Source organism: Cucurbita pepo, chromosome LG20 (genome assembly GCF_002806865.2).
Source record: "Cucurbita pepo subsp. pepo cultivar mu-cu-16 chromosome LG20, ASM280686v2, whole genome shotgun sequence".
NCBI classification, from domain to species: Eukaryota; Viridiplantae; Streptophyta; class Magnoliopsida; order Cucurbitales; family Cucurbitaceae; genus Cucurbita; species Cucurbita pepo.
Genome location: NC_036657.1, coordinates 680,821 through 705,612, shown reverse-complemented (window position 1 = coordinate 705,612; position 24,792 = coordinate 680,821). Strand labels below are relative to the sequence as shown.

The 24,792-nt window shown below is 35.2% G+C and overlaps 5 protein-coding genes across 6 annotated transcripts; 2 read left to right on the top strand and 3 right to left on the bottom strand.

Annotated features, from left to right (window-relative positions):
* Positions 1 to 1,256: 1,256 nt before the first annotated feature.
* On the bottom strand, positions 1,257 to 7,983 carry LOC111783233 (AMSH-like ubiquitin thioesterase 1). Its single transcript, XM_023664139.1, has 14 exons — positions 7,662 to 7,983; positions 6,994 to 7,058; positions 6,575 to 6,650; positions 6,317 to 6,496; positions 6,099 to 6,166; positions 5,518 to 5,623; positions 5,402 to 5,448; positions 4,812 to 5,142; positions 4,378 to 4,467; positions 4,207 to 4,269; positions 4,033 to 4,107; positions 2,497 to 2,559; positions 1,824 to 1,876; positions 1,257 to 1,707 (listed from the first exon to the last, which is right to left on the bottom strand). The coding sequence occupies exons 1-14, from the start codon at positions 7,773 to 7,775 to the stop codon at positions 1,533 to 1,535; spliced, it is 1,506 nt and encodes a 501-aa protein (XP_023519907.1). The 5' UTR covers positions 7,776 to 7,983; the 3' UTR covers positions 1,257 to 1,532.
* Positions 7,984 to 8,439: 456 nt separating this feature from the next.
* LOC111782629 (cysteine-rich receptor-like protein kinase 25) lies at positions 8,440 to 11,162 on the top strand. The gene is made up of 5 exons (XM_023663412.1): positions 8,440 to 8,792; positions 9,797 to 10,007; positions 10,099 to 10,336; positions 10,419 to 10,569; positions 10,656 to 11,162. Exons 1-5 carry the CDS (start codon positions 8,592 to 8,594, stop codon positions 11,025 to 11,027), a joined length of 1,173 nt encoding a protein of 390 aa, XP_023519180.1. The 5' UTR covers positions 8,440 to 8,591; the 3' UTR covers positions 11,028 to 11,162.
* A 481-nt stretch (positions 11,163 to 11,643) lies between these two features.
* LOC111782485 (40S ribosomal protein S7-like) lies at positions 11,644 to 14,036 on the bottom strand. Of its 2 annotated transcripts, none has more exons than XM_023663242.1 (6): positions 13,936 to 14,036; positions 13,384 to 13,472; positions 13,204 to 13,277; positions 12,987 to 13,110; positions 12,454 to 12,636; positions 11,644 to 11,927 (listed from the first exon to the last, which is right to left on the bottom strand). In XM_023663242.1, exons 2-6 carry the CDS (start codon positions 13,456 to 13,458, stop codon positions 11,808 to 11,810), a joined length of 576 nt encoding a protein of 191 aa, XP_023519010.1. In that variant the 5' UTR covers positions 13,459 to 13,472; positions 13,936 to 14,036; the 3' UTR covers positions 11,644 to 11,807. The 2 variants fall into 2 exon arrangements, with proteins under 2 accessions (XP_023519010.1, XP_023519011.1); XM_023663243.1 differs by having other exon boundaries at positions 13,886 to 13,972.
* An 855-nt stretch (positions 14,037 to 14,891) lies between these two features.
* Positions 14,892 to 16,216, bottom strand: LOC111783452 (transcription factor MYB62-like). The gene is made up of 3 exons (XM_023664381.1): positions 16,003 to 16,216; positions 15,795 to 15,924; positions 14,892 to 15,622 (listed from the first exon to the last, which is right to left on the bottom strand). The coding sequence occupies exons 1-3, from the start codon at positions 16,160 to 16,162 to the stop codon at positions 15,058 to 15,060; spliced, it is 855 nt and encodes a 284-aa protein (XP_023520149.1). The 5' UTR covers positions 16,163 to 16,216; the 3' UTR covers positions 14,892 to 15,057.
* A 5,126-nt stretch (positions 16,217 to 21,342) lies between these two features.
* Positions 21,343 to 23,315, top strand: LOC111783317 (transcription factor BEE 3-like). The gene is made up of 6 exons (XM_023664238.1): positions 21,343 to 21,729; positions 21,822 to 21,944; positions 22,025 to 22,090; positions 22,171 to 22,239; positions 22,345 to 22,422; positions 23,008 to 23,315. The coding sequence occupies exons 1-6, from the start codon at positions 21,403 to 21,405 to the stop codon at positions 23,104 to 23,106; spliced, it is 762 nt and encodes a 253-aa protein (XP_023520006.1). The 5' UTR covers positions 21,343 to 21,402; the 3' UTR covers positions 23,107 to 23,315.
* Positions 23,316 to 24,792: the final 1,477 nt, after the last annotated feature.

The following is a 24,792-nucleotide window of genomic DNA, read 5'->3' as shown; positions in this document are numbered from 1 at the left end:
TAAGTTGAGTGAGTTGGAGAATGATGGGAAGTAGGGTCCAGGGTGGCGAAGATGAAGATGGGCCGAGCAACTTGCCATTTGAGCAATCTTGGTTGAGGGGGACCGAGAGGGGAAAAGGGGGTAGAGGTAAATGACAAAACAGTCCTCAGCTGCAACAAACCCATCAGCCAACAGCCATCCTCATCATGTGTTGTCATGTTGTAGAGAATAACAGATGGGTTTGTTGAACATGAAGAGCAGAAAGTGAAAAACAACAACAGATGTTGTGATCAGCATCAAAGTACTCTTGACTGTGAGTGAACATTAACTGATGTGTTGGAAGTGTGCTGTTTTGGTGGTTAAACTGGCAATGGGAGACCCCTCTCAAGGGGGTTCTGTCACTGTCTTGATCTCCACCACAGCCTATAACCCTTCATGTTGAATCACTAAACTATGTTGGAAGAGTACCAATTCGGACGTGTCATGCCTGTGCCTGTTTCAATGTGGGAGGAAAGAGTTGTACAATGGCCATAGAACAGGATTTATTACAGAACAGAACAAGGCCAATGAATTAATGTATATACAAGGTGAAAATATGTGAGATCCCACGTCAGTTGGAAAGAGAATCAAAACATATTTTTATAAAGGCGTAGAAACCTCTCTCTAGCAAACGCATTTTAAAAAATCATAAAGCTCATAGCGATACTGGCTTAAGCACTTACAAAATGAGTTGGATCAAGTCAACTTTCCTTCTTTGTCTTTGAGAGAGAAAGATAGAGGGGGAGAGACAAAAACAACTCAATCGATCAAAAAAAAATAATGAATAAGTTAGGTTGGATTGATGGTTAAAAAAAATTGATGGTTGAATACCACCTAGAAATGTCTCAACTTTTTTTCTTTTTAATTAATGGATCAATCATTTGAACAAGAAACTGTGTAAACTACGCTTTTGTAGTCTTAAAAAGACTGAAATGTATGCGAAATGAATGGCTCAAACATTCTATAGTGTTGTGAGATTTGAAGAAATGATTCCACACTTCTCTCTGTGTATATCAAGAATTAGAAAAGACATGATTCCAGTCCTACAAAAGTGTACAGTTCCATCTCGCTCACTCCTTTCTCTTATGTTGCCTTCCATCTTTACCTTTTCATTCTCCATTAGAATGATAGAGATACCAATACTCGAACTCTAAAGATATACCACAGTTTGTACAAGAATGCCATACTTCAAACATGGAAAATGATTGCCTATCATCAAAATGCATAGGATCCTTGAGTCATTTGTAAGGTATATAATTTCTCATAAAAATAAAGCAAGCATGTCTGTACAAGAAACAATCGTTTTGAAGTGTTTGTTTGGATGAAATCTCTGTTCTTTCAATATCGGGGGATTAATTGGTATACAAATGCTCAAGCTAAAAAAAGATTGACCGGCATTGCCTCTGGAGGTAAAGCCTATGTATGAACAAAGTTACAGGAGTTTGTCTCTATTGATAGAACTTAATCTGTACGAATTAGGAGTGTTTCAATGCCACAAAAATACCGGTTTCAAATTATCGAAGATCAATGACATCAAATTTCAGATTGGGATCCATGTATACATCTGTACAGGTTTTGTAAATGGGTCCACCATCAGGAGGCTGACCATGCGAGTGAAAGCCACGTTGTTGGCATTGCCTAATTATTGACATGCCACCCGGGGTTGTCAACCGGAAAATGCCATGGGTTCTGTTCATGTCAGGGGGGGATTCTTAGAAAATGTTAAAGAATGTTCCAACAGAGTGATTAACGAAATTCAAGCAATCTAAGCAATCTAGGCAAAGTGTTTTTATTTAAGATCATACCTTGCACTGTCCTGGGGAGCCATCACAATTGCAACAGCTTCAGGCAACATTACCTGGAGATTGAGGATCTATATTAGCTTCCAAAGCAACAGTGTAAAGCCTTAAAAAAATGTATAATTTCAGGTGATTTAACAATAGTTGCACTGAAATATCCTTACTCTAAGTTTCTAGTGTATTTGCAAATGCTAATCCTTTTTTTTTTTTTTCATCTACGCTAAGTCTCTCTGTCTCTCTCGCACACAAATAAGAAACGAGAGACATTATATAAAACCAAGTCTTTCTCCTCTTCAAGAGCACCTTTTTTTCAGACCGATCCCGCCCCTCCTCTCTTCACTCAAACATCTCTTGATTCAACTTGGAGTATGCCACCTGCCCCACTTCCCTTTTTCCCCTCACCAGAGGGAAGGAGATTGTTGATGTAGATTTTAAAAGTGAGTGGGTATAAATTCATTTCAAAATCATGGAAAAGTATGTTTATACACAATCAAATGAGCTTATTTCATTGTCGTTCCATAAAAATATGAATGCTTATCTTTTGCCACTAGAAGTAAGCTCCCAAAAATTGCAATTAGTGATATCCATCATCGGTAATTCATGCAACAGGGAAGTATAGTTTATCAAGTACTCCTACGCATCCAACACATTAGCTTTTGCTCACAAGAAAATGAGATACCTGATATGAGTAATGTGTGTGAACATCAACCGACGACATGAAGCATGACTGTGAAGGATGTGTCTGGAAATAACACAACAGGATCGATGAACAACATGTACAATAGCCTTAAATATCATAAATTCATAATTTCCACACATATAATCAACTTTAAGACAATGAAAACAGACTTATTTACATTAGCATTGAAATTCAATATACATGTCAGAACAAACAGTCATCCATGTACGAACAGTCAATTGGACATTCCTAACTGAACATGATTTAAACTTGAAACTTCAACTCTTTATGTTGCCTAAATTATTCAATTAGGAGTGCAAAGTCGGTAGCAATTTATGTATAATACTCAAACATACGTCGGCTTTCTGCTCCTTTTGAGATGAATCAAGCATCATCAACTTTTTTTCCTTTTGGGGGGGGGNTGGTTTTCTATCTCAAATATCCTTAGGAAAAACAAGTAGAGATCATTACTTAAGGTCAGAATGGACAATCATTGTTCCACTACCTTACAACTTTTGACCTCCTTGTGTGAAACAAATTGGGAGAAGAAAGCATAAAATGGTTCTGTATCCAAGAAGGAACCTTGAGCAAACAAGGTAAAGAAAACCCAAATCATCTTTCAATTTTCTGTTCTATTTCCTAGCAGGTTTTGGTGACAATCCTGAACTCTTTAATATCTTATGGGCCTTTTTGTCATCAGGTTGAGACTTTTTTTTTCTTTTTTTTTTTTGAGAATGTTGCTATTTCTTCATAGTGTGGTCATCCCACCAGAGAGAAAGCAAACTATGTGGAGAGATTTAATCAAGGCGTTTTTTGGGAGGGTTAATTAGAGAAGAATTTCAAGGGGTGGTGCAGAGTTAAATGAATTTTGTTCTGATAACATAACACTCCTATGATCAATGGTTGAACTTCTTTTCTTTTCTTTTCTTTTCTTTCTTTTTTTTTTTTTTTTTTTTTNTCTGGCTTTAAGGTGGGAGGATACCTTGTCTTCCGTGGTCTATTTATCATCTCTTCTTGTTTCTATCAAAGATATAATAAATACAACAACAACAATAATAATAATTATAAAAGATGTCAATAACTGATCCTCATAACTATTCTCCTTGATAGAATTTATTAGTGCAATTGATATGTTTTTAATGAATACAAGTACACAACTCAAAGATTAACATGATGGACTGATAACAAATATCCTGAAGCAACTAATATCCTTCACATATTGATAATGAAACTGAAGACCTTTGAAGATGTGAGATATTACATTACGTATTTTTGGCATGCAGTTGTATTTTCAATCTGGAAGCCGACAAGATAGATAGAAATGTTATTTTTAACAAGATAGAATCTATTTAAAAAATGTAACATGCTTGAAAGGAAATAAATATATAATATATAGACTTCAACTTGAAAATGAATTCCATTCATCGAAGACATCAGAAGAAGTCCTGCAAAATGAGACCTAAAAAACATGCTAATAAAACAATCCCAAGTATAATAATAAGACAATCAACTACTATAAGTAACCAGAATTCTTACATGAATCCACCCAAGTGGGAATAGAGAGCGCTTATCCTGCACGTCAAATATCTCTTCTTCATTTGTCGCCTGACACTGATGATTAGATGATTGATAGTTCAGTAGTTTATACTCATTAGATGAATGTATTGTAAATGAAACAGTGTCTGATAAACAAACATGAAATAGACATACAGTATTTGTTGTTGATTCCTGCTTTGGTACGATGAGTGCAGTGATATAAAATTTTCTGTTTTTCTGCAAAAAGAGGATAATTTGTTGAACTTTAATCTAGTGTTACAAATTTACAGCCAGTAATGCTAACAATTGCAAAAACGTGCAGGTCATAGAAGTAGCAAAACATACAAGCGAACCGGCAAGAACACCACAAGTTTCCAAATTCTTGGCAGTATTTGACTTGGCTAGCCTCATGAAGCTCTCCATCATCTTGGTCGACTGCAAGAGAAATTGCAATAATGAAACATAATCTAAAACCTTCATCCCGACAAGATGTCCCTAAATTTCAAAATATTCAGCATAAAAAAATAAATTATCTCATATACATTTTTTTTTTATAAATAACCACACTTTCATGGAGTAAAAATGAAAAAATATAAAGATACACAAAAAAAGAGAGCCGAAAAAAACAGGTATCTCATACATACATAATTTAGCACATAACAGGTAGGACTTGCTATCTTTACTGCTGGTTCTCTTTTCATAACTTGCCAGCTATTCCAGAAAAAACTGAAAAATATAAGGCCTATAAAACGAACCAAAAACAAGGATCAGTTACTCACGATGTGCAATTGCATTGAAGCTTCTGGATGAACAAAACCATCCGACAACGAAGTGTCTTGTGCACATTCTACCTCGGGAACTTGAGGTGACATTGCAGGTATCAGATCCTGTACTTCAGCAAGCACAGGTGGAGGAGAAGGCTGTCGGACAATTTCAACAGGGGCAGGCATCTCAACTTTTTCAAAGGAGATCAAGGAATCTGTTTCCACGGCATTATTTATCTTGCAATCGTTATCCTCGGTGCAGATTGAGTGTATATCAGGTCTTTCTTTTTCCAAGTTTCCAAGATCTTTTTCTATTGTAAGTTTGGTTTCTATTGATTGTTGTAAGCTGTTTATATGGAACATAGAGAAAAAAGATGTTACATACAACACGATAGAGGTAAATTCCTCTGTGTGAAACAAAAATATAATGACAATAAAGTGTTTAGTTTCAAGAAATCAGAAGCATGGATGCAAGACTGGAAACTGTAAGAACTTGATTGTACATATAGACATACTGGGGGATGACTTGAGCACATTGTAAAGATTCAATGTAGTTGCAGGTAACTAAAACCTGGATCTTTTTGAAAGTTGATTATAAGACGAACCTTGGAATTTCAATGGGAGACAGATCCAAAATACGTGGATATTGGACCTACATTGACAATATCTATCAGTATGCTTCTGAGGAAATCTAGAAAGAAAATGCTTAGTCTGAAAATACCCCTTTATCAACGATAGGTGGTTGCCACTTGCCATGAAGCCCATTGGGACCCAAAATAGAATGGCGGGATAATGTTTCCTCTGTTGGGAGTGGAATATGAATAGATCTACAACAATACAAACAACTGGAATGAGGGAAACAAAAATGCATGTAGTATCGAGATCAACCCTATTTGTTAACAATATTAGAACAATGAACTTAATGTTCCGTTAAAAGAACAAATATTTCTGCAATGCTAACATGAATTAAAAAATGATGCAATCTATGGTAAACTTAATTGATATTCAATAGAAGAATTAGAATTCTTTTAGATAAGAGACAATTTCATTGATGTGATGAAATGACAAAAGAGGGGTCCTGATCCCAAGAAAACTACAAAAGGTTTTTTCATAGGGTTATCAAGTTATTTAAGCTATAATTACAACAGGGGGGCACTGTACACCAAGTCGGAGCTAAAAAGCTAATACGTTAAAAATTTTAAAAAAGAAAGAAAGAAAGATCTGTCATAAATAAAAGAATTAGAATAAAAAAATTCAAAACATTTCGACATGCACAAACTGCAGAAATTCTCATTCATGGACCTGGAATACGAAAATTGCTGAGGCCCTGAACCCTGAAGAGCAAGTTCTGTAGCAGCTGATCTACCAGCCTGTCAGAGAAGATAGCAAATACATAAAAAAAAAATTCTTTTATTTTTTCATGGAGCATAAATAACAGTATAACTTTGCTGTGTTATCATAAAGGACAGTGGACAAATTCTTGAAAGGAGATATAAATTTAGGTCACAACACGATCATACCCTAGCCGTGCCATTATCAATAAGATATTGCTTTCCACCAGAATGCCAATCCGATGAACCATTTTGATGCTGATTACCCCGCCCATTGACGTGATATTTTTGTTTCCCATTTATTTCATCCACCTTTCTTTGAACCGATGGCTTCAATTCTTCAAGCTCGCTCAAAGCATTTAATAGTTTCTGTACAAACAAACCAAGTTGATGAAGTGGACCAACATAAATGCAGTGCTCGTAATTTACATCAAAGGCAGCATTTACCTTTCTAAAATAATTTTTTTGAGATTTAAGAGATGTCCCGTACTCCCAATGACGAGGTATTGTCTCAGTGATCAAACTGATGCATGAAAAAACCAAATGTATGTAGGGTTATTCTTGATATTGAATTGAGGACCTAAAATAATTTAATCAGAAGGGCAGTTAAAGAAAGCCAGCTTCCTTAAATTTCCTCGTGTAGCTCACAAACTACAAACTGTCAAGCAAAAAAAAAGGACAAATAATGGAGAGCAAACCAATCTTCCATTTCTTGAATAGATGAGTAGACCAGGTAATTGCAGACTTAGAGCAGACAACAACAAAATGACAACAAGATAACACCAAATACAAAAACAGGAGACCAAAATGTCAATTAAACATCAAAGATTTTTTAGAACTTGATGGCGTCAGTTTTAGTTTTTTACCTTGAAAATCTCATTAACATGACATAAAGATCAATTATGTTCTTCTCTGCTCGAAAGATGTCAGCCTGAAAGGTAAAAATTTTGGTAGACGGTCAATTAATTGGACAAGAGAACAAGAACGTGAAGTCAAACAGGCAAGGAATTACATACTCGATTCAGTAATGACATATACCTTAAAAACAAACCACCTCCTCTTTGTTAAACACCCATTTTTAACTGAACACAAATCTGCTTTTTGTCAAATCTAAAGTTTCAAAACTTTGCAAGCCTAACTTCAAGCTGCTTAGCAGCTCGTCCAATACCCTATATAGCATTCAACATAATCATAGAATTTTCTACATAAATCACTGTTTTTTGCTTATCGACCCGGGATAACATTATTAATTATTGACGGCCAGCGTTTTGATTGCCCCCAAGGCACTTCGGTAGTTTAACAAGAACAATATTTTACAAAAAAGATTTCAAAAAGCTTCGCTCCATTACTGGATTAAATGAAGCTGTATCCACAAGAACAAACTACAAGATCGAGTTCCCAAAATAGAGTAATATTTAGGAATGGAAAAAGGATAAGCAATTAAAAACCCTTCGAAATTAAACGCTCATCAAAGCAATCTCAATTTTACATTGGTATGCAAAATTGGAAAGCGAAATCCAAGAGGCAGAATTACCTGTTTCAAAACATTATCAGCAACTCGATAGTAATAACGAAGAGGAAATCGGTTATCAACATTGAGGCGCCGGGTACTAGCGGCGATGTTGATTCGCTCCGAAGAAGATCTCATTATGTTTCCTTCTGAAGATAACTCTCGTCACCTTCGCTTTCCTTTCGAGATAAAGATAATCATTTTCCTTGATCTGAAAAACTAGATCATTACTCCGACCAGTAAGCTCCACAGCAAAGACGAGGGGATCTTCAATGGTGGATTCGCGCGTCGGGCAAGGCGGAGTAGAAGAGAAGAACGCAACACAGGTGTAATTTTATTTTCATTCTTTTTGGAAAAATGTATTTAATTAGTTTTTCTTTTTCTTTTAATTCTCGTTATTTTTCCATTTAATAATAAATAAATAAATAAAAGAAGAAAAAATGAAAAATGTATTAACGTGTATATGCACGTTTATGAGAAACGTCATAGTAAACTTTTCAAATTGACCCTTCAATGGACAAACGTGTTGATTTTTTCTTTTTTTCTTTTTTCTTTTTAAAGATATCTTAAACATTTGAATTTCAATTAATTTCAATTATTTATTTATTTATTTTCTACCCAACCACTATCATTATTTTATCGGACGGCAATGTGTTTTAGCTTCGAAATTCTATCATAATGGATGGAATAAAATAATTAAAAAATAAGGGTAAATAAAAAGTCAAGTTATATAAATACCGGAGGAAAATACACCAATATATATATATATATAGTTTAAGCGGGACTTTTGGGCTATTCGTATTTAAGGCAGCCATTAATGGAAAACCCAGTTTGACAGTTGGCGTGAGAAGTTCAATTCCGTACCATCTTCTCTCTCACTGGCTCTCTGGTTCTGGTGTGAACTTGACCGATCGTTGCCGGCGCAATCGCCGGAGTTCTGGCGGCGTTTTTTGGATGCTTTCGATGGGCCTTTTGTCTTCTATTTGTGCCTGCTTGAAGAAGCTTAAAGCAGCTAATTCAGCGAGTGCCGATGAAGCGGATGATGAAGATGTATCCACTGACATCTTCTTTGAACTCAGTGCTTTGCAAATTGCGACTAATTTTTTTTCTGAGGTGAATAAGCTCGGCCATGGAGGTTTTGGACCGGTGTACAAGGTATGATTTGTTTGTTCTGATCTAATGATTGTTAAGGCATTATTCTTGGATGTTGGAATGTTGAATTTCTTCGTCTTGTTAGTGTTTTCTCATTTATCGACTCTGAAGGAATATATCTGCTCCGCTCCTGAACTGTGGTTCTAATTGGATGTTTCCGATGCAAAAGTAGTTTTGTATTTTTTAAATTCCAAGTGCTGATTGGTCGCAGATCTAGCCATCTGTAATCTGATGTTTATTTAAGCATTTCTCAAATGTTAGATAACTTAGACTTTGAGTTTCGATGTTAATGAAACCCATAGACGATAATTCTGCCGGCATGGAAGTTTTCCCTTCTTCCATTTTTCTTAGGGTTTCGGAGCAGCTCCATGTCAATTGGCAATAGTTAATTACCTGAACTTCGAATATCAAATTTGTCGCAGTTTGTTCGTATATATATATATATATATATATATATATATATATATATATATGATTATTTATGTATTATAAGTTATAATTGCACTGAGCATAAGAGGACATATACAGATTAACTGATTTAAGAGCGTTGGAAAATGACAGTTCGGTTCTCAACGGATTTTCCTATGTTCTGATAGTGTTGACTGCTTATATTTTAAGGCCGTCGTATGTTTATTTTTTTATTCTCTGGTCATGGGTCTGAGGCAAAAATTTGAATTATTCATCTATTTAAAAATTTGATATTGTTGGTTTATTTAATTGTTGCCAAGATGGTAAAGTCAAAAACTGAATAATCAAGTATTTAGTTTTACAAGTTAGAACCGTAGATAAGTGATCTAGAAAGATTAGCGAGCTGTTTTAGAATTATTTTGAAACACAAACTTTTAGATTCTCTGTGATTTTGACCTGAAGGCTATTAAGTTCTAAGCAGCCGCCTCTTGCCCTCTGGCTTTGATTCTTTTCGATGTCCAAATCACTCTTTCCTCTTGTTTTTGAGGGGACAATGTAGGGATGCTGATCTATTGTAACTAGAATTGCTAAATATACAGGGGTTGATGCCAAATGGCCAACAAGTAGCAATCAAGAAACTATCGGTAGACTCAAGGCAAGGAGTGAGGCAATTTAGTAATGAAGTGAAACTTTTACTGCGAATTCAGCACCGAAATTTGGTCATTTTATTGGGCTGCTGTGTAGAAGGGCCTGAAAAGATGCTTGTATATGAGTTTCTGCCAAACAGAAGCCTCGATTATTTTATTTTTGGTAAGAACTCCTTCTAGGAGGAATTCGTGAATTTTTCTAATTGTAATGTGGAGATTTACATGTATCTTAATTATGTTGACAATATTGACAGATAAAAAGAGGTCTCCATTCCTGGATTGGACAACACGGTTCCATATAATTACAGGTATCGTGAGAGGTCTTCTCTATTTACATGAAGAGGCTCCTGCAAGAATTATACATAGAGATATCAAAGCCAGTAACGTATTATTAGATGAGAAGTTGAATCCGAAAATCTCTGATTTTGGATTAGCCCGGCTTTTTCCTGGGGATGATACACATTTGAATACATTTAAGATCGCTGGCACTTAGTAAGTAGAAGTTTTCTTCATTACTTGGTTTTTATCTTATGCATAATAATTATATATTTCCTTTTATTTTCCCTTAATACAGTGGATATATGGCTCCTGAATATGCAATTCATGGATACTTGTCTGTGAAGAGTGACGTTTTCAGTTTTGGAATCTTGGTATTGGAGATTGTTAGTGGAAGAAAAAATCATGATGATCGGCTTGGTGCTCAACAGGCGGACCTATTGGGATATGTAAGTTACTGTCTATTATTACTGAAATTACATGAGGTTTCTTTAGAAAAGGAATGAAGTACCGAAACAAATATGTCTTTCAACAGGCATGGTCGCTTTACCAAGATGGGAAGATTTTAGAATTAGCTGATGAGAGCCTAACAAAGTGCAATGCAGATGAGGCAGCTATGTGCATTCAGTTGGGTTTGCTATGTTGTCAAGCGAGTGTTTCAGATAGGCCTGATATGAACACCATTCATCTCATGCTTTCCAGTGATTCATTCACGTTGCCGCGCCCCGGGAAACCTGGACTTCATGGTCGAGCAGCACCTCGGACAACTACCTCTACTTCTGCATTCACCAAGACAAATACTACTAGTACACAAACTGGCGTTACCAGAGCTTCTGCGAGTAGTAGTTTGGTAGAGGATTACTCAAGAAACTCCATGTCCATTTCTTCAATTGATGAAGGCAGGTGAATTGCTTCAGCTGTGCATAGTGTGTAGATATGTTATTGTATTAGAAAGCTACATTACCACTAATTAGTGTTGCTTTTGTTCACATTAATTCTTTTCATTTTTGGGTAATAGGAGTAAGGGTAGCAAAATTTTATCTTTCTAACTTTCTGTTAGATATGTTGTTGTATTTAAGACCAATTGTGTGTCATATAGTTTTGAGAGATTAGAATTTTTTAAAATTTACCTTCAAAAACATCTATCAGTGGTTGAATTACATAAATTTATTTAATAATAAAAATAACACTTTGAAACTAGAACAAATAAGTTACACATTCGCAAACAATTTTCCTGTTTCCCTAACAAATTTTTACACCTAAAGTTTAAATTAAAAATTGTCCTACCCTTTTCTAATTTGCCTCATAAAATTTGGAATTTTAAGTTTTAATCTAAAATCATCAACAAAAGCTCATTCCATTTTTCATCATATTTCATAGTGAAATTAAAATTTCAAAAAATAATAAATAAACAAGAGAAACTAACAAAATTAATGAAGTTCACAGAAGTTTTTTCCCGGCCTGAGAATTTTTTTTTTTCGTTCCCATCGATCAATCAATACTTGAATATAAGGGCATTCAAATCCTACAAATATTAAAAGCGCCATATCCATTAATCAATTCATTTCGTCAAATCAAAAATCTTATAAAAAACAGAATCTAAGACATCACTCAACGTTCTCAACATCAAAAATTTGAATGACTTTCAACTAAATGCATCTAAACGGAATCATATTGCGTAAGGATGTTATGCCTCAGTGATCGGGAACTCAAAGGCAACATCTTTGCCTGAAAGCTTCCTGTAAACTGCAGCGAAACTCTCCAACTTGTACTCGGTGTTATTCTGCTCTTTCGGGTCCAAGAAAACCTGCACTCAGAAGAACCAAAGAGTAAATACCCGTAATAGGTGCTATGATATATAGACCGAGCGTGTAAGAGTGTAAATAAAATGCACACCACCACAAACTAGCCCCTATCTAATTATACATTCTGAGACCCCAAGCATCGCAAGAACATTTGGTGGCGAAGAAACCAAAACCAGGATAAGTAATGGTTTAGTTGAGAATGGAAGGTTTGATTTCTATGAAATCCGAAATAAATATAATATTGGATTTTTATTCATTAGCATCAGTCCTAGTCTCACAAGCGAAGTGAATCCATTACACCCTCTAAACAGTAGATGCAAAAAATAGGATCGTATATTCTGGAGCAATAGAGTAAATAAAATGATCGATGAGAATTCAGTTGTGGTGCATAGAAGTTGCGACAATTACTTAAGAAAATCAATGAAAAAGCATACGACTTACCAAATATAGATGACATTCACAATCTAAATTCCATACTAACTGGACAGATGAAATGAGGAAAAGGGGTATTCTAAGCCATGCATTTACCTTCATGATTTTTGATCCATCAACCCTGTATCTGGTTCGTTTCCCAACAATTTCTGCAGGCAAAACGATATCTTCTAGCATTGCTTCATGCACAGAAGTAAGAGTTCGTGTGCGAGGCCTTTGAGCTGCTGACCCTTTCTTTGGAGGTCTCAGGATTCTTCGGTTAGCAACCAGAATCACATCCTAACAAGGGGTCACAAAGAAAATTAGCACAAGAAAACATAAGGCTTAGACATGACCTACTTTTGTATACACGTCGATCAATCCTTAAATTAGAGAACATAGGGGAAAAAAGGTGGAACATCTTTCTAATTATTGATGTCTAAACTGACTGATACAATATTTGTATTATATCATGACTCAAACATGGTGTAGGACATGACAACTCCTCACACCATACAATCAAATGAAGTCAATGTAGGAAGTATGTCAACACATTCATGTCCCAAGTTAACTAATGATCAAAACTTAAAAAATGATTACGCTTTTGGGAAGTGAAAAGAGAACTAATGCAAAAATGGACCTTCTAGTACCTTTCCACTGAACTTCTTCTCAAGCTCACGGACAAGCCTCAACTGAATCTTACGGAATGCCTTCCTCAATCTAAAGGGCACATAGATAACAACGGCCTTCTTGTTTCCAGCAACATCAACTTGACTGCAACCACAAAGACGTAAATATTAGTATAATGAAAACCAGAATGATTATATCATGATTAATACGTTTTAGAAATAACTCTAAGTCACTTACAGAGCGGAATTAATGTAAAGATCCTTAAGGTCACTTTTCAGCTCCGAATTGGTGTTTTCCAAATCAAAGAGCGCCTGCAGAGACATGCAGTCATCGGAAGTGCCAATAAAGAGGAATGTAAAGGGACGTTAACAATTGAGTAAAAAAAAAACAGAGATTTCTGTTCTCTATGAAGCAAACCTGCGCAACAGTCTCTTCGAACTCGGAAGGTTCGACATCCTTATCCTTGTGGATCTTTTTCAGGGCCGTAAACATCTTAACAAATCTAGCTGAACAAGACAAGACAAGGGGAAAACCCTCAGAGAGCGCCAAACATTCATATTAAGAGGCAACTAAATATTGTGAAAATGGAAATTCAAATTAAAGGATTTGACGACGGAAGTCGAAGATATGAAGAATTTTTAATCATTTTCTAGGCTTTACATTCGAAACACAAGAAATATGAAGAATTTCTTAATCTAAGCCTTCAACCACTAAAAGTCTGAAATTAACGGATTCAATCAGAAAAACAAAAATGATTAACAATGCTGAAGTTAACCGGTAATATATTAACCATCTCCTTCATCCACAGGGCAACTACACTAAGCAATCACGAACCTCGGAGGATTCGGAAAATGAAGTGTGCAAAAGTCAAAAAATCCCTAAAGAATGAAACGAAAACAGAGCATTGAAGACAACTAACAAAGAGAGGGAAAAATGGCGAAATGTTGCAGTGCAGTTAGAGAACCATACTCAACGGCGCTAGAAGGCTGTGATCGGCTACTCAGTGGATGAAAACGTTCAGCCGATGGAGACTAGGGCTTGGAGAAGAAGGGCAGGTTATAAAACAATGAAAGCAAAGGCTGAGATTATTTTTTATTCATTGGACGGATGAGATCAAATGTTTGTAGTAGGTCAGGCCCAAAATACACAACTCTTGGGCTATCATTTACCCAAAGACAAAGCCCAATGGAAAAAGCCCAAATTGGGGCTGCATGAAATTTGGGCTTTTTCCATTGGGCTTGTGAGCTCATTTCGCAGGCCCAACTTTGTCGTCGTGCATGTCCAAATAGACAAATAGGCTGAAAATTTGTTGGTAGTAATTTGCATTTTGGTACTGTTTGCAAATAATTAATAAAATTTAGCATTTTTTTTTTATAAATATTTTAAATATATATACATGAAAACTAGTATTATTATTTATTTTCAAAATATTATATTTAAAATATATAAATTAAATTTAGACCATTAAAAATATACGAGCTAAAATAGAATATTTTAAGGTAATAGAGTGGCAGCTACACCCTAGAGGGGGATCTATCTAGATGGTCTGAAAAATCAACGAAGAGAGAGAAAATCAATCGATCTTTTCCTAAAATAAAATAAAATTAAAATTAAATAATTCAATGTCGAAAGCTACCTTTCAAACTTATGATTCTAATTCCACCACTCCTAAAGTCCTCCACTATGCCAACCTAAAGTATTTTTAAATTTTTAGTCTCACGTGTTAAATACAAAAAATAAGGCTTCGAATCAATCAATTTTGCTGAACGGGTAATCATAATTTTATTCAAATTAAAGGTTTAATTTTTTTTTTATGTTAATTTTGATGTCACTCATTATTATGTTTAGTATCATATATTAATCATATGTTATTAAGATATTAACATAATCTTGTTACTCCTTTTGAATCACAGACCATATTGTAAAAAAAATATTAGAATAATCAAACATTATTTTAATACAACTATATTAAAATTACAATATTCTACAATTGGGGGGTTCTACTTTGGATTAAAATTATGAATCTATGAAGAATTTTTTTGTATGGGTTATCTTAGAGAAAAAGAAAAAGAAACCCTTTTTCTTTTCTTCCTAAAATTGCCATAATTCATCCATACTGGGCACGTAACCGGTAAAATCGGTGTGTGTCCAATTAGTTTCAGCCATGTGGCAGTGGGCAACCGGGTAACCAGAATCCCCCGTCACTGCCGTCGTAGCCCAGTTCATCATCTCTCCTTTGCCATGCTCCTCGTCCCAATAATCATTCACAAACGACCCGTAATTCTCGTAATTTTGAAAACCAGAAGAAGAAGAAGAGGAAGAATTACACGAACTCCCCATCAAATCTCCACCGATTTGCAGAGGCGTCGCCGTCGCCGGAGCTTCAAAACCATACGAACTCTGGGAGACCATCTCTGCTTGAGAAGTACCCGGCAACTCCGACGGTGGCGGCGGCGGCGGCTGCGGCGGCAACGGCGAGGATTGGTTGATTTTTTGAATTAATCTTGGCATCCAATAGTAGCGAATAATCTGCTGAAATGCGTCACTGTCGGTATCCATATTAAGATGTCTAGCTTGTTTTTGAACTCGGGTTCTCCAATAGTTTTTAATTTCATTGTCAGTTCTTCCCGGCAAATGCTGCGCAATCTTCGACCACCTTAAATAAAATCAATCACAAATTTAAGTAAAATTGGAATGAAGATGGTTAGACGAACACGACTCTCCAAAGTAGTATGATATTGGAGCATAAGCTCTTATGGCTTTGCTTTGTGTTTTTTTCAAAATGTCTCGTACCAATAGAGTTAGTATTATGATGAAGAAGAATTTACCTGTTGCCCCATTTAGAATGGAGATCGAGAATCAAGAGCTGTTCTTGGGGCGACAAGTTGCCCCTCTTGACATCTGGCTTGAGATAATTGAGCCACCGGAGTCGGCAACTCTTCCCTGTCCTTCTTAGCCCTGAAAATGGTTACATAAGTGTCAAGATTTGAGGTATAAATAAATAAAAGAAATAGAAGGGGCAAAATAGGTAGTTACCGGAGCGTTTGGCGAGGAGATTCCAGCGGCCTTCGCTGTGAATAGAAATGGAAGTGATGAGGAGGTTGTCTTCTTCGACAGTCCAAGGGCCCCTCCGGAGCTCCTCCTCCTCATTGTTATTGTTATTATTCTCATCTTCAATTTCACTGCAGCTGCTCATGCTTTTTGGAATGCAATAATTTGTTCTCTCTCTCTCTCTCTCTCTCTCTCTCTCTCTCTCTCCACTTTTGAAGCACCCAAACGTGTATATATATATACACATATATATATATATATATACATATACTCTTCAAGGGAGAGAGAATGTTCACACTGGCTTCTACCCACCCAACCAAACTCCATATTTTCTCTTAAATTTGCACATTCAATTATGGGTTTAATTTCTAAATTTTAATCCATAAAAAACATGTTCTGATCTGGTTTTTATATAAAAAAAATTGTTTGTTTATTCATTGCTAAACACATCTGGCTTCAAAGTTTTTCGAATTAAATAGCTGAAAAGAAAAAATACGCTATCATATCTTTATGATTACTCTCATTCGAATAGATCTTGGTTTGTTCATGTACTCATTTTACTCAACTTTATAATTAAAATATTTAAATTAATCTTTTAAATATAGACAATAAGTTCATAAAATTATTGGATTTGAAATTAGATAAAACATAGACAATAAATAGACAATATCATTATATGTATAAATTTGATTATTTGGATTACTAAAAGATATTATAAGGCTTAAAGTAAACAAATATTTTAATTTATTAAAGTTGATTCTGATACTTTATATATCAATATTCCATAAATCTTTTTAAAGCTCAAGGAATTGTTCCATATTGGTAAACAATCTTATGTGATATCAAGATTTATGACATCCCATACAATGTTAGTATCCATTTAAAATAATTATTTATATATTCTATTCCTTTTTCTAGAACTTGGATTTTCTAATGCCATTAAGAATCCACTCATTATATATAACCATTAATCCATATATTACTTTTCAAACCAAGTCTTAGATTTAATAGTAGAAACGACTAGTTTTCCTTTTTTTTTTTCTTTTTATACAAAATTCAAATTGTTTCCGTTCACATTATGTCAAATATATTTTTTAATATTCATAAATTTTAAACATTAACCACCATAAATAAAATAAAATATCTAACTATTCCCCTAAAAATTTAAACTTTTTTCATTTTTAATTATATTTTTTTACCTCGAAATAAATATACGTTAATTATTGCGGAACTATTTAAATTAAAATAATTATTTAGAGAGATTAATGATTATATGAAGAAGGCATATATTTTGGTGCTTGAAAATTTGGAGTGAAGTACTCAAAAGTATGACATATTGGACTGATTCCTGAAAGGAAAAAGACATTTAATCTCTTTGAAAACGAAATGATGTTCAAAATTTTCCACGGACCATTTTTCTTTGTTTTGTTTGGCTATGAAACGTGCTTGACTGAACAAGATATCGTTAACTATGAACCAATAGCTTTAGAACCACGACTTTAAACTACTGTTCTAATTAATGTTTGCTTCTGGGTGGCGGCATTTTCAGCTTCCTTGGAATTCCACAACATACCCTTTAATCCTCTTAGGGAAGTTTCCAAAACATTAACCATAAGCAATGACATCTTTATTTACCTGAGTTAGTAAAGGAATGCATCTCTATTAGTATGAGGCCTTTTGGGAAAGTCGCTATGTTTAAAGTGGACAACATCGTACCATTGTAGAGATTTGTGATTCTTAACACTATCTCTAATGGGCACATTGGAGCGTGTGTTTTTTCAAAGAATTTGGTGCCCAAGGCAAGAAAAGGAAGGGGTTGAAAAGTTTTTTATGGGATTTGTTATTGCAGCTAAGTTTGACTTTCAGCTTTGCCCAGTTGTAAAAAAGAGGGAATGGCTGCAAATTAATGCCTTTGTTATCCCATAGCAACTTTGTGTGCAAACCACCAGCTTTCAAATGGGATACCATCTCAAATTCAAATTCCTTTCCCCTTCTCTCAGTTTTGTTCTTCAATTCTTCCTATCAGATTTGGGTTGAAATTGACATATGGTATTGTCATGTCACTGTTAAATTTAAAAATCTGAACTTTTCTTATCGTTATTTTAGTCTACCGACTATTCAAAGCTTAGTAGATGAGACGCTAATTACTATTCAAATATCAATAGGTATAAATCTTAAAATTAGTTCTTATGGTTAGTTTTGAATTTAAATTTTTTTCTCTGCTACGACTTTCACGAAACGAAAACGGGTGGCATCGTTGTATACTCGACATTTGTTACCCTTGTTTATGTCTTGGAGTACTGTTATGATCGATTTGTCACCTAATCTACTTAAACAACCTAAAAGTTTGGTCCATATCGTTTGGAGAATGAGCCTATACATAGGCATGACTTAGTTAACCATTCTTGCAATTTAGATCAGATTTGAACCGTCACCTCTCTGAAAGCATGATTCTTGCCTCCCTTCTTGGAGTCCATCCAATTTTTGGGTGATCCATTGTTCTCACGTTCAAGTGTGTGATTGCCGTTTAGGTCGGTGTGAGACTTATGCTCATTGCAGTCACTTGTGCCCCGAGATCTAATAATTATGACTCAAAACACAAAACGATCCTTATGACCAAGACGTGGACATTCCCCATGTTGCGATTTTCTCTGCCTAATATCAGTCCTGATTTGCTAAAATTTTCACAGTAAAAGGAAGAAGAAGATGCAGATCAGTGACACCATGTATGAAGAAACTCATAATACACTCATTGTTAGGCTCTAATCAACCACAACGATTCTGAACTCGAAAGAAAAACAGCTTCACGACGTCGTCAATGAACTCGATCGGTATATACAAACTGGAATCAGAAGGATATTCCACATGAAAAAAGAGGTAGAGATTGGTCAAGACAATGAGAAGAAAAGGCATTAAAGATAAAATTAACTACTGAGAAAGAAAAATTAGGAAGCTTGATCAGCGGCGGCCAACATGAATTAAATAAAACGCATAATTAACTTCAACATCATGGCTTAGTGTTTGACAAATGAGATCAGAAGCCCATTGGAGCCTTCTGGTTTTGGTTGGCAGATCAGAAATAAATATGTTTGACCATATTATACTCCTGAAGCACAGGCAGCAGCCTTGCCCTTAGCCTTACCCTTAGCCTTACCCTCCAAATCTTCCTATAAAATATGGTTTCTTACTGATAGCAATAACTGACCTACCCCTTCTACTAAATTTATGATATGGTCACATTTTTACTTTACACTACCTATAGAAAATGACATGTCCAGTCTAAAGCGCACAACTTCTCCATCTAGATGGGTTTAACGTGTTATCTCTAGATTTGTCACGCATCATGTTCACGATATTCGAATCTAGATTTGGAATCTAGATTTGGAATCTAGATTCGGAACTTGATGACTCTATGCAACATGATCATCATACTTGTAACAGCTCAAGTCTACTACTAGCAGATATTGTTCACTTTGACTCGTTACGTATCGCCTTAGTGTTTCGTTCCCATCTCCAATCGATGTGGGATCCGTATTGCTGTCAGCTTCACGGTTCTTAAAACGCGTCTGCTAGGAAGAGGTTTCCACACTCTCATAAGCAATGATTTGTTCCCTCTCCAATGGATCTCCCAATACTTACTTGTCTTGAACTGATTCTATGAGTGACAGCTATACTTTCAAACCAATACGGGTCATTTTAATATATTTTGTCTTCACTCATATACTTCTTAAAAAGATACGTGGTGCACGAAGGTAGATAAAAAAAAGTATACTTTCTTGAGTAGGCATGTATAAATCCTATTACAAAAGTGGAGTTCAGCTAAAAAGAGGCCCTTTTTGAGAGCCAACCCAAACCACAAATGAGTTGAAGCTTCCATAGGCCCACAACCAGAGAAGGGCCTAAGGACCGTACCCGAGAGCATCTTCGGCTCGCACGCGGTTAGTGAAAGGTTTTCACATTCTTATAAAAAAAATGTTTCATTTATCTCTTCAATTGATGTGGAATTTTACATTTTTCAAGCCATTAATTTTCTCGTGAATTTTGACTCTCGTTTAAAAAGGATTCATATTTTTTTAATATTACTTTTGATATTTTATAAACGTCAAAGGCTTGTTTCTATTAGAACTATGTATCTAATAGATAAGCTTAGAATTTTGTACTTTAGTTGCTATTAACACTTAGGTATGACAATGAATCAAGCTATAACTTTCTAATGAAGATGTTGATACTTCTCCCACTTTATTAAATGAAACCACATACCTTAAAAGCTTCAAACTTTATGGGAAGAAAATGATAATCTAACAGAAAACATGTTGTTGGTCAATTAGGAGATCAGATACATTAACATTTCCAAATGTTTCATTTTGGTAATCATCAATGTCGGCCAGGTTCATTTCACATTTGCACAAAACAAAGCATATTAGGAGGGAAGTGCACTACAATATAGTGATTTATACCCTTTCGAAAAGGATGGCTCACCTTATAAATAGTACACTTTCCTATCAATTTCTCTTTAGCATGTATGAAAAGTTGACCTTTATGGTGGTCATGTTCTAAAGGGATCGCACCGATAAGCTCTTTCGGCTTTTCCTTTCAAACTTCTCTTCAAGGTTTTTAAAACGCGTCTGCTATGGAGAGGTCTCCACACCCTTGTATAAAATATGTTTGATGTGGGATCTCACAATTCACCCCTTCAGGGCCCAGCATCCTCACTGACACTCGTTCCCTTCTCCAATCGATGTGGGACTCCTCTACCCCACTTCGAGGCCCAGCATCCTTGCTGGAACATTGCCTCGTGTCCACCCCTCAGGGTTCAGCCTCTTCATTGGCACATCGCCCCCATGTCTAGCTCTAATACCATTTCTAACGTCGAAATCCACCGCTTGCAGATATTGTCCTCTTTAGGCTTTCTCTTTCGAGATTGCCTTCAAAGGTTTTAAAACGCGTCTGCTAAGAAGTAGTTTCCAGTTTCCACACCCTTATATAAAATGCTTCATTCTCCTCTCTGACCGACGTGAGATCTCACACTAGATTTCTGTTCAAATGTCGATATTCTCACTTCCATTTCACTTTGCTGTAATGAAGTTATTTGAGGCTGCAATTTGCTATTCTCAAAACAAGGGCTTGTGTGGATAAGTTAAAGGAATATTGAGAGCAAAGAGCCAAAAGCTTATCATTATTGGATATGCCTTGTGAAATATGGGGTCCATTTTTGGAGGGCCAATGAGACCAGACCCTTAATTTTCATTGTTTTATTACAAAAGCTTAAAATTGAGAATGAGAGAGACTCAATCATACACTAATCCCACACTATAAATAACAGCTTTAGAGCTTCATTATCCAAAAACACAGTTGGGCTTTGGAAGGTTTGGTTTCAAAGATTCCATGGCTGAGTTCACGGCAAACTTCCAGAGCTTAAAGCCTTCACCTTTTCCTCTAATGGACATGGATCCCAACCAAATTCCAAGTCTGAATTTTCTTGACAACATTCCTGTTCTGTTCAACGACAGTTTCTTTGGCAATCAAGTTGCTGTTCCTCCCAGATTCCCGGAAATTTGGGGAGAAAATTTCTGTCAAGCAAATCAGATCACTGCACCTGTTTTTGAGCCTACAAATCCATCTGGAAATGACCTCCATGGAAGCAAGAAAAGAAGGCTTCAAAATGAGGCATCTGAAAGCAGCTCTGGCAACTCAACCCCTCAGACTAAAAATGTATTCAACTCATCCAAAAACCCCTTCTTTTGGCTATATTATTGTCAATCTACAAAACTCTCATTGGGGTGTTCTCATTTTCATGTCTGCAGAACTCTGGAAAAGGAAAGCGGTCGAAAAAGGGCGACGAAAACGACGGAGAGAAACCGAGGGAAGTGGTTCATGTTAGAGCCAAAAGAGGTCAAGCAACAGACAGTCACAGTATAGCAGAAAGGGTAAATTTGCATAAACTTCATGGTCTTTTTCTTGTTCTTTTTCTTTTTGAAATGATACAAACATTGTTCTCCTCAAACAGATAAGAAGAGGAAAAATCAATGAAAGATTGAGATGTTTGCAAGACATTGTCCCTGGATGCTACAAGGTAATGAAAATTGAAGACAACCTTAAATGAAAACAAACACAAGTTTCTTATAACTTCTCTTATGGCATTGTCTTGTACAGACAATGGGAATGGCAGTGATGTTGGATGAGATAATCAATTATGTGCAATCTTTGCAGAATCAAGTTGAGGTAAAGCTGAAAGCAAAACATTTGGAGTTTGAAAAAAAAAAAAAAAAACATAAACAATGTCTTTAATGATCTTGTTTTTCTTTCTTTTGTTCTGTTTTTTTGCAGTTTCTTTCTATGAAACTCACAGCTGCAAGCTCCTATTATGACTTCAACTCAGACTCAGATACTGCAGATAGATTGAAGGTAGATTATAGTCTAAATTACTAAAAAAACGATGAAATTCCACTACGGTTGGAGTGGGGGACAAAACATTTTTTATAAGGGTTTGGAAACTTCTCCCTAGTAAATGCGTTTTAAAACCGTGAGGCTGAGGACGATACATAACGGACTAAAGCGGACAATATCCGTTAGCGGTGGGCTTGGGATATTATAAATGGTATTAGAACCAGACACCGAGCAGTGTACCAGCGAGGACGTTGAGCCTCCAAGGGAGTGGATTGTGAGATCCCACATCAGTTGGAGAGGGGAACGAAATATTCCTTATAAGGGTGTGGAAACCTCTCTTTAGTAGACGCATTTTAAGACCGTGAGGCTGTAACAGGTCAAAACGGACAATATCTATTAGCGGTAGGCTTGAGCTGTTATAAAAACCGTGTCAGCCAGCCATATTCTTTCAAAAGTTGCTGCATTACTCTCGACCTTCTCTAAACGTTCTAAATGATTTCTAGTCCAAGAATCGTTAGAATTCTCAAAAGCTAACCAAACAGCATGATGCTTTAAACTAGTCTTGGCATTGAATAACAGTTTGAATGTGATTAAATTGTGCAGGGAAAGGAAATGAGAGAAGGAAATGGAGGAGTATTGGTTGCATCAACTGAAGATGGTCCCTTTGCCATGAGCTTTGGTTCTTATTCCACAGCAATATGAACAAGCTTAGCTTACAACTTAGCTCCTATATTAATTATTAGTTCCCTTAAGCCAATACTAAACATTGATTTATCCTTGTAATCAACCCCTCTATCATACATCTCACAAATTCCATGGATCTAAATGTAATGGGTTAGTTTTTTGGATCATCAACTCAAAATTTTAATACCTAAAACATTATTTTATTTTCAATCTTACTGTCATTTTCATTACTGAATCCAATAATGGGTTTTGGGTCCGACAGGGCTTTAATTCTTAGTTCCCACATCTTCCAAATTGATTGGACCTGAATAAGATCCTCTGAGTCTTCATATAACAACATGGTTGTTCATGAGTAGCTCTTTCTTCCTTCTTAATCAATTTCTTGCCTAAATTTGATTCACGACTCTCCACAATGGTACGATATTGTTTATTTTGAGCATAAGCTCTCATAGCTTTACTCTGAGATTCTCCAAAACGCTTCATACTAATGAAGATAGTATTTCTCACTTATAGACTCATGATCTCCCTCTCAATAATATTCAACAAAAATAAAATATACTCGAAAATATATATTATTTAGATTAAAATTTGAGAGTAAAAAACAGTATGTATGTTTGTATGATGTCCTGCTCACTTTGGAAAATGTGTGGGTAAAAGTATGAAAATGACAAAATTGAGTGACAAAAATGGAATAAGACATTAGAAGCAAAGTGGGTTGAAGAAAAAATGGGGATTGCGAACGACAAGTCGATTGTGGAAATCCAGTTTGGACAAAAAGCTAAGCCCTTTGGGATACCACATGTCGACAAAAAATAAAATATTATTCATACTTCCAATTTCATAAAGTAAATGATTGTATTATATTAATATAGAAGAGATTTTTTTTTCTCCAGAAATTTCATTGTATGGTTAAAGGGATGGATGCATTGTATCCAATAATAATTGAAGACAGAAACTCCATGTGGTGAAGGAAAAAGTTCATACCCAAACCATTATAATTATATTTTCAACTTATCTTATTGGTCTCTATGTTTCAATTCATTCAAAAAATGTAAATATAATATTATTAATTAACGTCCGGGCCTCCAATGGGTAGGGTTGAATTAAATCAGGTTAACACATTTTTTTTATATCCAATCAATTATTCGAGTTATAAATTTTTTCTGCCTACTCTAATTTAATTATGTACTCAACTCAATCTAACCATCATTTTTAGATTGAATTAATTTGAATTCTTCAAATTTTTTTGTTTTAAATTCAACTAAAATATTAATTTATAAAATATCTATTTATTTTTTCAAACATAGAATATGAAAAGAATTTAATTATCTTGAAATGAATATGAATATATTTATTAAAATTAAAATTTTGATATCCATATTTTAATCTTGGTTAGACCTAAGGTCATAATGGAATATTGCATGATTTTTTTTTAATTTTTTTTTCATAATCATACAGTGTGAGATCCCATATCAATGAGAGAGAGAAACGAGTGTCAACGAATACGCTGAGTCCAAAAAAAGAGATGGGTTGTGAGATCCCACATTAGTTAGATAGGAGAATAAAACATTTTTTATAAGATTGTGGAAACCTGATGTTTTTTAAAAACATTTGATGAATAGTATAAAAGAGAACAATCTTGAGTAGTGATGGACTTGGACTGTTACACATAGATTAAAAACAAGTGGAAATAATGATTAAAAG

What these genes read in the sequence shown, in the direction of transcription:
- LOC111783233 (XM_023664139.1), bottom strand. Translation starts at nt 7,775, where the DNA reads ATGAGATCTTCTTCGGAGCGAATCAACATCGCCGCTAGTACCCGGCGC. An exon ending in CTGATAATGTTTTGAAACAG is followed by an intron (nt 7,059 to 7,661) that starts GTAATTCTGCCT and finishes TTTACCTTTCAG; the next exon opens with GCTGACATCTTTCGAGCAGA. An exon ending in TCTCCCATTGAAATTCCAAG is followed by an intron (nt 5,143 to 5,401) that starts GTTCGTCTTATA and finishes CCATATAAACAG; the next exon opens with CTTACAACAATCAATAGAAA.
- LOC111782629 (XM_023663412.1), top strand. Translation starts at nt 8,592, where the DNA reads ATGCTTTCGATGGGCCTTTTGTCTTCTATTTGTGCCTGCTTGAAGAAG. An exon ending in TTTAAGATCGCTGGCACTTA is followed by an intron (nt 10,337 to 10,418) that starts GTAAGTAGAAGT and finishes CCCTTAATACAG; the next exon opens with TGGATATATGGCTCCTGAAT. An exon ending in AGGCGGACCTATTGGGATAT is followed by an intron (nt 10,570 to 10,655) that starts GTAAGTTACTGT and finishes GTCTTTCAACAG; the next exon opens with GCATGGTCGCTTTACCAAGA.
- LOC111782485 (XM_023663242.1), bottom strand. Translation starts at nt 13,458, where the DNA reads ATGTTTACGGCCCTGAAAAAGATCCACAAGGATAAGGATGTCGAACCT. An exon ending in CTTTACATTAATTCCGCTCT is followed by an intron (nt 13,111 to 13,203) that starts GTAAGTGACTTA and finishes TTGTGGTTGCAG; the next exon opens with TCAAGTTGATGTTGCTGGAA. An exon ending in ATGGATCAAAAATCATGAAG is followed by an intron (nt 11,928 to 12,453) that starts GTAAATGCATGG and finishes TTCTGAGTGCAG; the next exon opens with GTTTTCTTGGACCCGAAAGA.
- LOC111783452 (XM_023664381.1), bottom strand. Translation starts at nt 16,162, where the DNA reads ATGAGCAGCTGCAGTGAAATTGAAGATGAGAATAATAACAATAACAAT. An exon ending in TCTCCTCGCCAAACGCTCCG is followed by an intron (nt 15,925 to 16,002) that starts GTAACTACCTAT and finishes AACCATTTTCAG; the next exon opens with GGCTAAGAAGGACAGGGAAG. An exon ending in CATTCTAAATGGGGCAACAG is followed by an intron (nt 15,623 to 15,794) that starts GTAAATTCTTCT and finishes ATTTTATTTAAG; the next exon opens with GTGGTCGAAGATTGCGCAGC.
- LOC111783317 (XM_023664238.1), top strand. Translation starts at nt 21,403, where the DNA reads ATGGCTGAGTTCACGGCAAACTTCCAGAGCTTAAAGCCTTCACCTTTT. An exon ending in CAACCCCTCAGACTAAAAAT is followed by an intron (nt 21,730 to 21,821) that starts GTATTCAACTCA and finishes TCATGTCTGCAG; the next exon opens with AACTCTGGAAAAGGAAAGCG. An exon ending in CTTTGCAGAATCAAGTTGAG is followed by an intron (nt 22,240 to 22,344) that starts GTAAAGCTGAAA and finishes GTTTTTTTGCAG; the next exon opens with TTTCTTTCTATGAAACTCAC.